General features: G+C 36.2%; 1 protein-coding gene across 1 annotated transcript; it reads left to right on the top strand.

The window, feature by feature from the left end:
* The first annotated feature begins 6246 nt into the window (after positions 1–6246).
* On the top strand, positions 6247–6669 carry LOC145661211 (SCAN domain-containing protein 3-like). The gene has a single exon (XM_081726667.1). The coding sequence runs from the start codon at positions 6247–6249 to the stop codon at positions 6667–6669; it is 423 nt and encodes a 140-aa protein (XP_081582793.1).
* The last annotated feature ends 9380 nt before the right edge of the window (positions 6670–16049 follow it).

Below are 16049 nucleotides of genomic sequence, written 5' to 3' on the forward strand. Positions count from 1 at the left end.
GGTTAATGGATTTTACTTGTAAATACTCTATTTATCCCACGTACAACATTGTTTCTTGAAAGGTAAACCCACTGAGACGGCCATTTCTCATTTTCTTGAAACCTGTAAGAAGTTGTTGAATGAGAAAGGAATATTATTAGATTCTAACAAAAGCTTTTGACTTTGTAAATCATCATGTATTACGAGAAAAACATTGTTGCTATTGCATTAGAGGCCTACCAATTAAATGGTTTAAATCATACCTTTTAAGATCGGAGGTAAGTAGCTGAAATTACAGAAATAATTAATAATAAAAATGTGTATCAAGTGAAGAAATTGTTAATCGTGGAGTACCACAGGGATCAATCTACGGCCACTTCTCTTTCTTTCTTATATAAAGATCTTTCTGAAAATATTAATAGCTCATGTGTGACTTTATATGTAGATGATACAAATATAATAGTCAGTGGGAAAGGTGAAAGCGAATTAGCTTCTAGTTGCCAACTGCCAATAAACAAACTTTCAAGTTGGATAAATAAAAATGAGCTAATTATTAATACAAATAAAACACACGCCTTAAATTTTTATAATGTTAAAAGTAATCAAACCAAGACAATAATAATAGTTGATAAAACATTTAAATATTTACAAAGGCTACCTTTCTCGGATTTAAAATCTCTAATAAATTCAACAGGAAAATTATTTATAGAATATATAAGAAGTAAATTAAGCAAAATGTATTGTGCAATTAGATGTGTAAGAGATAAGATTAATGTAAAAACAGCTATATATTACTCAAATTTTCATTCTATAATAAAATGTGGCTTGATGTTCCGGAGAGGTACATCTAAAGTATTGTCATCTTCAAGCCACAACAAAAAGCGGTAAGGATCCTAGTGGAAGTAGAACTCTCCATGCAGAAATATTTCTTCATAAAGAACTTAAAATACTAACTCTTCCTTCAATGTATTCGATTGAAACATTAAGATATACGAAAAATGTAGTAGTGAATTTATTGTCATCAAAGAGATTCGGAGATACAACACAAAAAGTATAGAAGACATTTACTTGCATACACACGGAACAAATATTTATAATAAGTCAATTACTCATAAAGGTACCTCTATTATACAATCTACTTCCATCGTGTATATAAAAAAGTCAAGTAACAGCTTTGGAATCAAACTTCAAACGTACTTGGCAGAACAATGCTGGTACTCTCTTGAAGAATATGTTCAAAATAATTTATGTACGCGAAATTAAATATATAAAAAGGTAAATTAGTGAATATAGAAGAATCCATATGTAATAATTGTATACTATATGTTTATGTATATATTTAAAACTAACATGTCCAATTTTGTTGTACGACGACGAACGGATATAAATTATGATTATCCATACAATAAAATTCAAACTTTTTGACTAACAGGAACGTGCTGTTAATTTTATTTTTAAAAAGTGTTCCTTACATTCTTTAAATAATATAATGTCTATAACGTACTGAACATTACGTCCTTGACTGTACAGGAGCCAATCCAGTTGTATTTACCTTAATTTTCATCTGTTAAGATCACCTTTAGAATCCTATTCACGGTGCCTTGCCGCTCAAAATTAACTTTGATCTAGATCAATTGTCTGTAGAACTTCCGAAAATCAGTTACGCCTGAAATACAAGAAATATGCTCAAACAAATTCGTAATAGAAATGGACTATGTTTTTAAACCACATATATCACAAATACAGGGTGATTTTTTTTTAGTACTCACGGATTTCATTTGGATCTAGAATTTCTACCTGAAGTCCGATTTTCATGCGTTTTTTTTAATGATCAAGGAAGAATGGGAGATTTATGGAACTATGCTTATTGGTTTAAGTTCATCCGGGATAATATCGGTTACGTCTCAAGAAAAACCGCAAATATTCGCCAGTTTATCTTACAATTGAAATGAGGTGCGGTGCGGTAAATTGAATTTTCTTCATTAGATTGTAACCTCGCCAAGGTCAATAAGAAACAGGAAACTGGGCCATTATATTGGGAATTGTGCTGTACAGTTATGTGCTACTGTGTGAGTATGATCAGAACATAGTGAGAATAGTGTACTCTCTGGAGCAACGTGAGTTTATCGTAAAAAGATTTTGGAGAACAGGATCTATTGGTGCTACGCAAAGAGCATTTAAATCAAACTAGTCCTACATTCTGCTCCAGACAGGAACATAATATTGTCACTAGTGATTAACCCTAGATTAGGCGCGTGGGTGACAGGTGTCCCCCAGTGATTTTTTTCTCAAAATGGCAACACTGTGTGTTGGTGTTCGCAGTTGCGCCTCTCAGTAGCTGAACGTTAATTGTTGATGTTTGATGTGGCAGCAGTAGAACTCTTCTGTTTCCTCTCTACAGTTTATAAGAAATAAATTATCTCTGCAGCAGCGTGTTTGGGTGACAATTGTCAACCGCGCGCCTATGTATGTAACAAGTAAAATATCAAAACGCCGGAAGACAGAGACGACAAATATTGTTCTGCAATGGCCTGAGGAGGAAGAGCAGGAGTCGGAAGTGTGTTCTGATGACAGTGATTATGAAATTGGTCAAATAAGTGCAAGTGACACTCAATACTGAAACGGAAGAAAATGGCCCATGGTGATATTTTTGATCTTCTAAATACATGTGCAATTAACGCACTTTAGATTGTGAAATTCAATACCAGTTCATCTCAATTATCACGAAGGAATTTTTTGGAAGATATCGCCTGGGAAATGACTAAATCTCAGTTACAACGGCGATGCTCTACTCCCCAAGTTCCAGTTGAAATTAGAAAGAGGTGCGGACTTCGATTCTTACTGGGTGTTAAGGAAGAGGAAACGGTCGATCTTGAAAAGCCATCAGGTTCCTGAGGACGCTGGCATGCCTATGGAAAGGGGAAGAGACAAAACTACAAGGAAGTGGTGATTAAAATGTAAGAGATCGATGTGCGGAGATCATCTCAAAGACATTTGTGTAACATGCTTGCAGTCAGTCTAGTACTCATGGGGGAAAAAAGTTCATTGTATTCAGTAGAACACTGTGTACAACCAAAACCATATCCTGTAATTAACATTGTATCAAACAAATCAAATAATCGTCATTTAAAGATGATTTTATTATCCTAGATATATTTTGTGGGTGGGTGACACCTGTCACCCACACGCCTAATTGTGCAATACAAACGTACGCGCCTAACGCAGGCTTAAATTGGAAGAAGGAGAATCGCTTCTGAGTGAGACAGGGAAACATCAGACCTCGCAGACGGGTGTTGCGGAAGAGAGGGTCAGATCCAGGGGGGTTATCTCCCCCCTCCAGAAGAAGAAACTTTCTTATTTTATACATAAATAAAACCCATTCCAGAGTTTGGAGATCTTAAAAGTAGCTCTAAGTAGCAGTATTACAACCCACCGCCCCTTCCCCCCAGAAGTCCGTCCTGAATCCGCCCCTGGTGGAAGATGTCAGTCATTGACTCGTTTGGTCGCCCAAGAAATCTCTTCGTCGTTTGTCACAAGAAAACGGCTATAGCAATTCAACATGTGATTTATGGGTTTTACCATGGGTGCACTAACACTTAATTTGGGCTAGCCTTAATTTGTATTCTGCAATTTCGCTTCAAGAATCCAAAACATCATTCCAATTTTAAAGTACACTGGCGAATATTTGAGGTTTCTCTTAAGGTGTGGTCGATATTACCCCGGATGAATTTAAACCAGCAAACTTAGTCCCATAAATCTTCCGTCCCTCCTCGATCATTTGCCACAAACCGGATGAAAATCGGTTTTCAGTTAGAAGTTCTAGACCAAAAATGAAATTCGTGAGTTTTTTTTTAAATCACCCTGTATTACAAAATGCAAATAATAATGTTCATGATACTTAATTTATAATTTTAAATGAAACAGTAACTTGTTTTCAGAAGCTTGGAAATATAATGTAATTCGTGAATTCAAACAAAGAAATTCGAATGCATTTCTCATTACAACTAATGTAGAAGACGATAATTGCTGATCGATGCTATAGGATACATTTAAATATGAATAACCGTACCGATATTCCAAATAATAGAATTACAACACACAGTTTCGGTGTGCCCTAACACCTTTGTCGATGACTGCGTTTTGCTAAACTGAAGTCAAATGTGAAAACTTCTATTTTCCTGTGAAACCTATCTGAGGGAAAATTTAAACACACGTCTCAAAAACTGTAATAAACTTACCGCGAATTGAGCTGCAGAACGGTACAAACACGTGCGTACTATCCTCTAGACCACCTAAAAGAGCTCCCAGATTTTAATGTTTTGTGACTATAACTAACTGAAAATTGAATTGAAATAATTAGGAAATTTATTCCAACAGGAAGTGAAACAAAACAATATGGAGACTTGAAACCATGGAAAGTACTTTTTCCAAGAACTCGAGTTTGTTACGGTTTTTAGAAGTGAAGTTAAATATTTTTTTTTTTCTCTCAAAAAGCTTCAACAGGAAGACAAGAACTTTCATATATGAGTCCAGTTCAGAAATACTAGGAAGACATGGGCACGGCTCAGCGTACACCAAAAATATGTGATGTTGTTTTACTGCTTTGAGACGTAAGTAAGACTATCCATATTCGAGTTACGTTTAAAACACTACAATGTTTATACGTCGGACCTACGTTCCATCATTATAGATTATGACACAGTGTACAGCAGGGAGCGAAATCCTGATGTGTTGGGAGGATTCCTCTACTTAATATTTTTTTGATTGCCTATGTGCCTACAAATGCTGGGCCTGTTATATCTGTAGCGCCTACCTAGCTTTGCTAGAGCTTGTATAAAGGCATAAATTGTAATTCATAATTACAAACTTCGGATATACATATATATTAATTTTAAGAAAAGAAACACTCACCAAAGCTTCAAACCCACTGTATTTTAAATTATAATATGTAACGGTTTCGGATATATAATATGTTACTGAACATCGTTTTCAGATGATCCGCTACGATAGAGTTTCTCAACCTGTGGTACGCACAACTTCTGTTAAACTCTGCGAAAATATTGTCTTATTTGAGACAAAAAATATTAATTATGTCCGAGCAGAAGTTCCAATCTAGGGACTTTCCGACATCTGTTTCATCAATACATTGTCCTTAGATTTTTTTTATCAAGCCCCATCTCCTTCTAGACCTGCACCCTTTACCCAATTTCTTCCACAATCTAATTAGCTAGAGATATTGAACAGTAATTTCTGCCTACCAAATTTGAAAACAGTTCATGCGATTTTGAGTTATCGTGGACGAAATAATTAAGAACACACTTTAATACATACACACAGAGAGACATGTTTAATGCGCACAGATATACACACGCAGATACTCGTATATATATTTGTATAAGAATATACTAAAATAATACAGTAGTTCCGTTTGAATGTATAGAAAACAGCTGTAGTAGCAAGATAATCATGGGAAGCAGGTGATAAGCGTTCTATTAACAACAAAGAAAGTCGCTGTGTTCAAGTCTCTGTATTCTTTTTACTTGTATGTAAACATAGAAACTATTAAGAGGGTGCCGATATGTGTCACTAAGAGTATCAATTTTCTTTATTCTCAGCCAGTAAACCCTCCAAACAAAAGGCCAAATGACAATAATGACAGAAAGCATTGTTTAGTAGATTTCGGTAACATCCAATCAGTTTTCCTTTTTTTGTTTTTAAAGGTTATTGCTTTCGTGTGCGTTCTTCACTTTATATCTATGTAATGCGAGATTTCTCTCTTTATTTGTACTGCCACTGTTGTTATTGTAGCAAACCTTTCAGAAAAAGACATTCCGAAACAATAGGTCAAGACCTAATGTGTTTTATAGAGCCAGTTTTGTGCTTGAGTATGTGGGGATAAAACTGCATGCAGAAACAGTTTATCCTGTGTTTAGCAGTGCAGTGTCGTGAAGAAAATAACGTAGCTGTGTCTTGGGACGTGATATTTTACTTGTAAAGTTGTCAGACGATAGAAATCAGGACATGGATAAATGATTAATTTGTGGCCCGTCAATAACATCGAAGGAAGAAATTATCACATGCGGTGATGACAAGCCTTTGTCACCAGAAGCGAGCACTTCCAGCTCCGAACAACCACTGGAGAACACCATCAAGACAACAAAAAGCGTCGTACAGCGCAGCGCAAGTACAGTATCAGTTACTTATACGGTTTCACATATTTTTTTAGAAGAAGCTGCCCCTATTCCTCAATATGTAATCAGTTGCGAAATGCTATCAAATCAGTCAATGAAGCAATACCTTCTCAAACGCCACTTTGAAACAAAGCATGCAGATTTGAAACACAAATCTGTGGAATGTTTTCAGAGAAAACTGTCCGATTTGTTAGCAAGGAAGAAACAAATATCCTCCTTTTCAGGAATTAACTTCAAGGCTTTAGAGGCATCTTGTGAGGTCAGTTTAAGAATAGCTAAAGCAGACAAACTTCACACTCTTGGAAAATCATTAATATTACCATCAGCTACAGATATGGTTAGAATAATGTTGGGGGATAAAGCAGCAAAACAACTTGAAATGATTCCACTTTCCAATGACACTGTATCACGAAGAACTTCAGATTTGTCTTTAAATGTTAAGGAACAGTTAGTTGACAAAATTCCGGCCAGTAAATATTTATTCTATTCAATTGGATGAAATTAATGACATCACCAACATGGTTCATCTTACATATCTAAGGTTTATGGATGAGGGGACAGCGAAGGAAGAATTCTTGTTTCGTGAACAATTACTACTCGAACAACTTCAAATGAACTGTTTTCAAAATTAGACCAATTTATGAAAATGAATAACATAGACTGGAAAAAGTGTGTTGGTGTTTGTTCCGATGGAGCACGTTCAATGACTGGGAATTGCACATTGATTTTTTTTTTTTTTTTTTTTTTTTTTTTTAGTGACGGATTTCGTATGGGTCTAAAATTTCTAACGAAAGTCCGATTTTCTTGCGGTTGGTGGCAAATGATCAAAAAAGGACGGGAGATTTATTGCACCATGTTTACTGGTTTAAATTCATCCGGAGTAATATCGGCCACACCTCAAGAAAAACCGCAAATATTCACCAGTGTACCTTACAATTGAAATTAGGTGCGGTACGGTGAGAAGATTTGAGTTTTCTTCGTACATGGAAATCTCGCCAAGGTCAATAAGAATAAGAAATAGGAAACTGGGCCGTTGTATTGGGAATTGCGCTGTACAATTCTGTGCTACTGTGTGAGTATGATCAGGACACAGTGAGAATAGTGTACTCTTTGGAGCAACGTGAGTTTATCGTTAAAAGTTTTTGGTAAACGGAATCTGTTGTTGCTTCGCGAAGGGTATTTAGAAACAAATTTGCCTCACGTTCTGCTTCAGATAGTAACATAATATACCTATTGTTGCTAGTGAATAAATTGGAAGAAACAGGATCGATACTGAGTGAGACAGGGAAGCATCGGACCCTGTAGGCAGCCCTTGTGGAAAATGTCATGTATGGGCTCCTGAGCTCACCCAAGAAATCTCTCCGTTGTTTGTCGCAAGAAATCGGCTGTAGTTATTTAACATGGGATTTTTGGTTGTTACCGCTAACACTTAATTTGTATTCTCACTAACAATTTGTATTCTGCAATTTCGCTTCAAAAATCCAAAACCTCATTCCAATTGCAAGGTACACTGGCGAATATTTAGTGATTTTCTTGAGGCGTGGTCGATATTACCCCGGATGAATTTAAATCAGTGAGCACAGTCTTATAAATCTCCTATCCTTACTTGATCATTTGCCACAAACCCCGAAAATCGAACCTCTGAAATTCTAGACCCAAATGAAATCCGTGAGTTTTAAAAGAATCACTCTGTAGTATCCATCGTGACGCTTTAGCCACAAGAAATGTGCCTGTGCCACTGAAAACAGTTTTAATTAAAATAGGTGAAAATTGTCAACGTTGTTAAAGCCAGAGCTTTGAATTCAAGACTGTTTTCCGTTTTGTGCAATGAAATGGGTGCTGGGCATGATTCACTTTTACTTCATACTGAAGTCCGGCGACTGTCGGGAAATGTATTGAATCGCTTCTTTGCACTTCGTTCAGAAGTGCAGACTTTTCTCTCGGACACATCCTCAGATTTCAATTATTTTAGTGATGAATTCTTGCTTGCTCGGCTAGCTTACTTAGCAGATTTAGTTTAGTGCCTCAACCAGCTGAATAAGAGTCTTCAGGGTGCACGTACTTCTTTATTCTTGGTACATGATAAAATTGCGACTCTCAGAAAAAAAAAAAAAAACTTTTCTTCATGATTCAAGAAATTAACACCGGTAATACAAGTTCCTTCCCAGTGTTGGATGCTTTCTTAACTGAGAATGAAACTGTTCTTCCTACTGAACTCGCAGTTAATATAATGTATTAATATATCAAAAACAAGTACAAGAAAATAAGTTAAATATTGAACTGGATTTAAGACTAAAATTAAGTCAGTTGAAACCAGACAATAAGATGCTATGTTTGGCTAAACAAGTACAACCTTCGCACTGAAGAAATTAAGTGAATTCTGTATCATTTCTTTTTGACATTCGTTGCTTAACGATTATCCTGTCTGCAAGATTATTTAAAATCTGAAGTACCATAATCCAAAATGTGTGTGTTCGCTTAAGGGGAAATATTCGTGTTTTGGCTGCTTACGAGAAATTTGCCAACCCACGCTTTGTTATTGCTTGCAGAAGTTTAATTTTTAATCGGTAGATGTGTATAGAGGTTCAGCATCTCTATGTTAATTTTTGTCCCTCTATTTTGCCTTTTATGCATATGACATAGGTTCAAATTTTTAGCACAGCTCTAAAAGTGTTTGTACCTTTTTCTTGGAAACTACTAAAGGGATTCGTTTAATTTTTATACCACGCACCCTACACTAGCTGGTAATGCTACCGAACTAGGATTATTTTTCTAGGTTACATACAAAGCCAGTAATTATTTTTTTTTAAATTCGAAGAATTTTAATCATGTGATTTTTTTTATCTTCACCAAAGAGTAATTGAGACAAATAAAGGAATTATGTTATAATTCAAGTTCAGTAAATAGAGGTACATATAAGAAAGATTTGTGTAAAATTTGGTTACTTTATCATTCATAGTTTGTGAGAAAATGGTACATGTATGTCGAAAAATGCAATTTTGAGAAATTAAAAGTTTAAAATTTACAATAGATTTTCAGCAATAAGACGCATCACAACATTCAAAATGGATCATAATCATATTCTTCGTCTCTATCCGTGTTTCCTTCATGCTTTCTACACGTTCTTTTCTTTGTTCTTGATTCCTTGATAAGCTTCAGAACTCCCAACTCAGATTTTGTTATACGTTTTCGGTCCTTGTCTCGCAGTAGTTTCGAGCTGTAATCACCGCTTGAAATTCCCATCTTCTCCACAACATCGTTTTTTTTTTTTTTGTTTTTTTTTTTTTATTCACTTACGCTACTAAAACACAAACAGCATCATACACTGTAATTTGTATGATTTTAGAACTCGCAAATGTAGTATCTTGACATCGTTGCCATATCAGTGCATTGCAACTTTCATTGGGGTTCTATGTTTTCCTCTGCAAACATTTTTGGGATCTGCAAGAGCTCTCTAGATAGGTTTGATAGCATCCATCACTGCAGCAGGCAACGAGTGCTTATGTTCGTAATGTTCTCCAGTTGCTTGAGATCTGTTATACCTACTCCAGGAAAACTCTTCTTTGGGACAAAGCATATGCGTCGGTTTCTCGTTAGCTGAATATTTATGAAAGTAAATTGCCCACACTGCTTTCTCCATCTTCTGAAGATTGCTAACGTTTTTCCTGATTGTTTTCCCATAATATACCTGCAGGCCTGCAACCAGAGGGGGGCAAGGGGTGGCCTGGCCACCCCTAAACTTTTCATGACCCCTCCAGACCTTAACACAAAATGCTATTATTAATACAAAAAACATAATTTAGCTATTTGTAAGAAAAATTTTAATGACTTGACCCAATTAACATATTCACCCCCCCCCCAAACCTCTGTAGCTGGTTGCGGGCTTGTATACCTGCAAGCTATCAATTTCTTTGTCATTCAGTCTACATTTACCTCCTATTGGCTACGTTTAATAACACAGACTAATAAGGAAAACAAAGAACTGTGAACGCAGAAAAACAGTAAGCAAAATGAAGTGTGTATTCTTTTCGGAACGACAAAGCAAAAATATATTTACTACATCATTACGGAAGAATGAGATGACCAAACAAACTGAAAACTGAATATATATATACAAGGGCGGATCCAAGGGGGGGCTACGGGGCTATAGCCCCCCCCCTTGACGCTCAGGTTTACACTGGATAAAATGGGCTTCAATTCTGCTTTACACTGGATAAAACGGCAAATTATGGTTTAGCCTCTCCCTTGATCATATTCTGGATCCGCCACTGTATATATATATATATATATATATATATATATATATATATATATATATATATATATATATATATATATATATATATATTTAAGCCTGAAAATACAACGGAAGTACAGAATAATTTGCATTTCTCGAAGGAAACCTGATGTCGTACGAAAATGAAACTTCCAGAAATGAAACTTCAAAGACTGTATGTAGATTGTTGAAATGATGTCGAAAATTTTGACCCCAAACACGGACATCCCCCTTAACGTTATTTTAATTTTTGTGGTGTTTGCTTCTATTTACCTTTGTGAATGTTTTTGTTCTCTCGTGTATACAAAAAGCAAGTACAGGAATAAGTTAAATATTGAACCCGATATAAGACTAAAGTTTAAACCAGGCATTAAGAAGCTGTGTTTAGTTACAAGAACAACTTTCACATGAAATAAATTAACTGAATTCTGTTTCTGTTTATGCTAATTGGTTATCCTAAATGTAAGTTTATTTCATAACTAATTCAAAGAATAGTTGATTTTTCACATGCAACTCTATCCATCACGACTCTGGAGCTAACTAAAGAAATAATAAACACTTCTGACCAGAGTATATACACTTGTTTATTAAAAACCAAATGACAATGTAACAGTTTCGACAAACTTAACGTTGTCTTCATCAGAGTTAGTGTCTGATGAAGACAACGTTAAGTTGTCGAAACTGTTACACTGTAATTTAAATTTTAATAAACAAGTGTATATACTCTGATCAGAAGTGTTTATTATTTCTTTGATTTTTCAATGTTTTTCAATCTATGTCTGCATTTAAAAAATAAAACTTAGTTACTTAGGTATACAATAGGTCAATATGTGTATAATGTCGCCGTTGAAACAAAGAAATCGTGCTTTTAGAGGGTAAATTTGACTACTGGTACGTAATATTTTCTATATTAAATATGGTGGTACGTCAGCGAAAAAGCTTGAGAACGCCTGCTTTACGAAACGGAGGGTGCAAGTTTACCAAATGGAAGAGTGGTACCACTACTTATTTAATGCCTTTCTCCCAGTTTTGGTGAAGATTGGTGAAATGTATATATGCGTGGATTCGGTTACTGGTTGATTGGGAATTTAGCGTCCCGTTCAGCACCAAGGCTACATGAGACGTAGACTTATAGCTTAACGTAGGATCCGAACGAGATCACGTCTAATCGGGAATCGAACTAGGGTCTCTGGCGTGCAAGACGCGTTTGATAACCATACAGCCACAGAAGAGTTCTGCAAAAATATGGGGTTGGTTATTGGAGTTTAGGGTCCCTTTCTACATAAACATAGATCTGCAATTTAAGATGAGATCACGACGCCGTAATGCGTTCAACATTCTGTCTTATCGAGAATATCCCAGTACCTCCGCATCATTGGCATGAATGCTAACCAATAATTCTGTAACAAGGAACATAAACTTGAGATGTTAGATATAAACTAATTATTTGCTGAGCAAAACTATATATTTTCGTTAAAATTCAACACGTGTTACAGCTTCGCCAACTAACTCTTTGGCTTCATCAGACACTATGTGATACAGGATAACTGTACAAACGTATATACATACAACAGCTAAGTTATCTTTCTTCTGATTAGCAACAATAGAATGCATCTACATAGAAGTTTTCAAATACGTATAATTGAAAGGGATTTGCTGCTGCCAGTAGCCAATGAGAATTTTAACACGTTGAATTTTAACGAAAATATATAGTTTTGTTCAGCAAATAATTAGTTTATATTTAATTATAACAAAGCAAAGCTTCTACTTATGGAAAATATCATAGTTGAGATGTTAGATCAATAATCTTTTATGCGTTGTATATTCAGGGTGTTGAGTTTATTATTTTACTTCGAAACTCCCCGTGACTTCTAAAGCTGCTGATATTAGAGATAATTCATCCCCGTCCCTGGTGTATCATAATCTGAGAGTATAATTTTGTTAAACTTAAGACACAAAGATGTATTATCTTAGAATAGAAGAGTTAATTGAGAGAAATAGCTATTCATTGTGTTAATTGTTTATGGTGTTAATTTAATTGGAATAGGCTATGATATATAAACATGTGATTGAAGAACCAAGGGTACCCATATTCGAATACTTTATCCATTCTATGTCTATCATCTTTTATGGTCTATCAATTGTATGAACCATAGATCCCTACTAGTGTACAGAGAAAAATCCGTTCTCCGGACAGCGGTATATTGTACAAATATACGGTATCCTCCTGCTTACTATAGAAATCAGTACGGAGCATACGTTATCCGTATGCTACATAGGCACTGCCCTTAGATGTTACATCATGCCGTTGCAGGATGTCTGAAATCTAACAGTTTTCCGTATATCATATGCATGTACTTATGTTACCTTCGTCAGTTATATGTTATATACGTCCATTTGTATATGAGAACCTGACTGCCTACATTGCTTCATACGGAAAGTACGTATAGATGGAACACTTATACAGAAAGTATTATAAAACATGCGTTTTTAGTTCTACGTCTGATGTATGTTAAGTCCAAAAATTACAAGAATTACGCATGTAAGGTATCTTTTTAAGTACGCCACCTACAATTTTTTTCTCAGTGTGTTCTGTGAGGAAGTATCAATACGATTAGTGCTTTAAAACATACGATTGCTACCTTATAATGAATTAAGAAACTCAGAAACTTTACTCTTGACACTACACATTAATTAATGTGTAGTATGTGAATGACGGTAAATTGAGGTACAACCAGGGATAAAAGTAAGGAGGGACGGCGTCCCCCACCTCCAGAAAATATGTACGACGTGATATCATGCAGCTACATACCGTCCTCCTATCTTTTTAAGATTCACTTTTACCCCTGGGTACAGCAACAATTAGTCGAAGTTTTTTGTGACAACTCCATTATGACTCAATGTGTGCACCTGCGGTTATCCTGGACACATCCCAACGAAGGTAGATTTCCTACCAAACTGTAGCCAGCATTTCGGGGGTAATGTCCACGATAGCTGTTGTGATGCGATGTGTCAGTTCATTAACATTGTTAGGTATGGGAGGGATGTACACCTCTTTCACAAACCCCCACAGAAAGAAGTCAAGTAACGTGTAATCTGAAGACCGTGGCGGCCAGGCAATTGGTCCCCCACGACCTATCCAGTTATCTGGGTAACGTTGATCAAGAAATTCTCTTACGTCCATCAGGTAGTGCGGCGGGGCGCCATTTTGTTGCCACTATAAGCAGCCATCGTGGTCATCTTCATCTAACTGTAGAACAAGGAAGTTCTGGAGCCTATCAAGATGTGTCAAGTGCGTAATTTTCGTGTAGGAGGTGCCATTGTGAATCATATTATACGGAAATATGACGTATGTAGTCCTGGGACTACCACCCAATTCCAGCAGCTAGAAACTGTTTTCCCATGAAGAGAACCCCGCCACTATTCCATGTGGTTCGGTGTATGGTGACCTCCAGAAATTCCCACACACAGCGTGCAATGGCCAGCAAATGCCGCACATAGCAAGCAACGATCGTGCCTTCACATGGATTTACGCCTCATGGTCAGTGGCGTCCGAGTGCCGGATGACACAGTTCTCCCTGCAAGACCTTTTCTGAGATTTGTCTGGAACCAATGTATTTGCCCGCATAAAATTCAAGCAGAGCATTGAAAGCAATGGAAACGTACACATCTACTTGGGTTTTCCCGTCCGAGTGTTGGAGTGTAGCCGATAGTAACAACGGTTCGCAAATTTGAAAACCAAAACGAAGGATAAAAAATATTAATCCGTGATAAAATAGTTGAATTAATACATCAATTGCCTCGGTGGTTTTTGCCCAACTTGCTGATTCCCCGTTCATTAATTTCATGGCTTTAGCCCGAAAGAAGAAATCTATTGTGGCTTTCGCCCGAACAGAACTGATAATGACAAATTTCAATCACAGGAACTGAATCAGTTTACAAAATCAATCACCGAGAGTGAGATAGTTACATTTTCTAATAATATTAATAAGTTCTACTACATTTAAATGTTGCACTATTAATAGAGGTCCAGAGTTATAGTTTGAAATTAAACTACTGCAGTAACATACGTAGAAAAGGAAATCTGACTACTAGTTAGTACCAAAACAGACCCTACTGTAAGCCATTACTGAGTTACTGCACGATCTATTCGACCCTTAAAGTTCATAAGAATGCAAATTATGTAATACAAAAATTTCAATACGAGAGTCAGCTTTACCTCATGCTTTATCTAGGCTTAAAACTGCGTTGATTGCGATTGAGAAAAGGGGAAAATACGAACAAACTCTCATCTTTGATTGATTGTGGCTTGATTGTGATTAACCAAAAATGGAAAATACAAACAAACTCTCATCTCTGATTGGTCATGGCTTTATTGTGATTGACCAAAAATGGAAAATACGAACAAACTCTTATCTTTGATTGATCGTGGCTTGATTGTGATTGACCGAAAATGGGAAAATACGAACAAACTCTCATTTATGATTGGTCGTGGCTCGATTGTGATTGACCAAAAATTGGGAAAATATGAACAAACTGTCATCTTTGATTGGTCAAGGGTTGATTGTGATTGTCCAAAAATGGAAAATACGAACAAACTCTCATCTTTGATCGGTCGAACGTATGTCCACGGTATTCAAGGGGAACTTCTGTAAACCCTTATTGTTATTATTTGATTTTCTCCACAGCCTTCCAATAAAAAAATGTCCATAGTTACTCAAAGTGGTAATATTGTTCCTTCTTCGTTACTAACACATTGAGATAACTGGAATTCAAGATTATAGTGCTAACCAAGAAACAACCTGACAATGTCTGAATTTGGCTCAAAATCACTCATTTTGATGACAATTGTGCATTGCTATGATCAATTTCAGAGAACATTTTTGTCGCCTTTGGCCCGGAATGTGTACAAATTTCACATGAAGTAAAATTATACAGAATAGCAATAGAAGCACATGTCATGCATAAACAGTACAACAAAAGCATTGAAACTGGAACGAAACTCTGGAAGATTAGTAAAAATAGAATAAAATAATTTTTGTATCCGTGAAAGAACAAACACGAACAGATAGGAGAAATGAAATTTGTTCATTGACGCTTCACAAAAACTAGATAATATCCTTTGATAATTTTATCTATCTAGTGTAATATATGAGATCATAACTTTAAAGTTATTTCAGTTATTTTAATCTGATTACACCATTGACTTTCGCTTAAAATACTAACCCTGTTTCATATATCACATAACCTAGCTTTCTCATTTAAACTTTTCCAGCGAGGTTCAAAATGGTGGACAGCAAGATGGCGGCCGTTCACGTGACACGTACTGTAAAGTTTCCCCTCGGCGTAACGTGTCCCTGACACTTTAGACATGGAGTGGGTCAGTGGGTACTTGGTCAAGTGGTAAAGATTTGTGTGTAGGTCAGTGGAACAACATGACATGACCCCTGCGACCCACATCCCACAGTAAATCACTCTGATCCCCAATGACTCACCTACCAACCATGACCCACTCTGATCCACCGACCCACTACGGTCCACTCGTTTTACAGGCTTTCATTTTTCTTCGCTTTTCATTTGATTCTATTTCTTTAACTGAGATG

This window comes from Thermobia domestica, chromosome 9, assembly GCF_964235325.1.
Source record: "Thermobia domestica chromosome 9, izTheDome1.hap1.1, whole genome shotgun sequence".
Classification (NCBI taxonomy): domain Eukaryota; kingdom Metazoa; phylum Arthropoda; class Insecta; order Zygentoma; family Lepismatidae; genus Thermobia; species Thermobia domestica.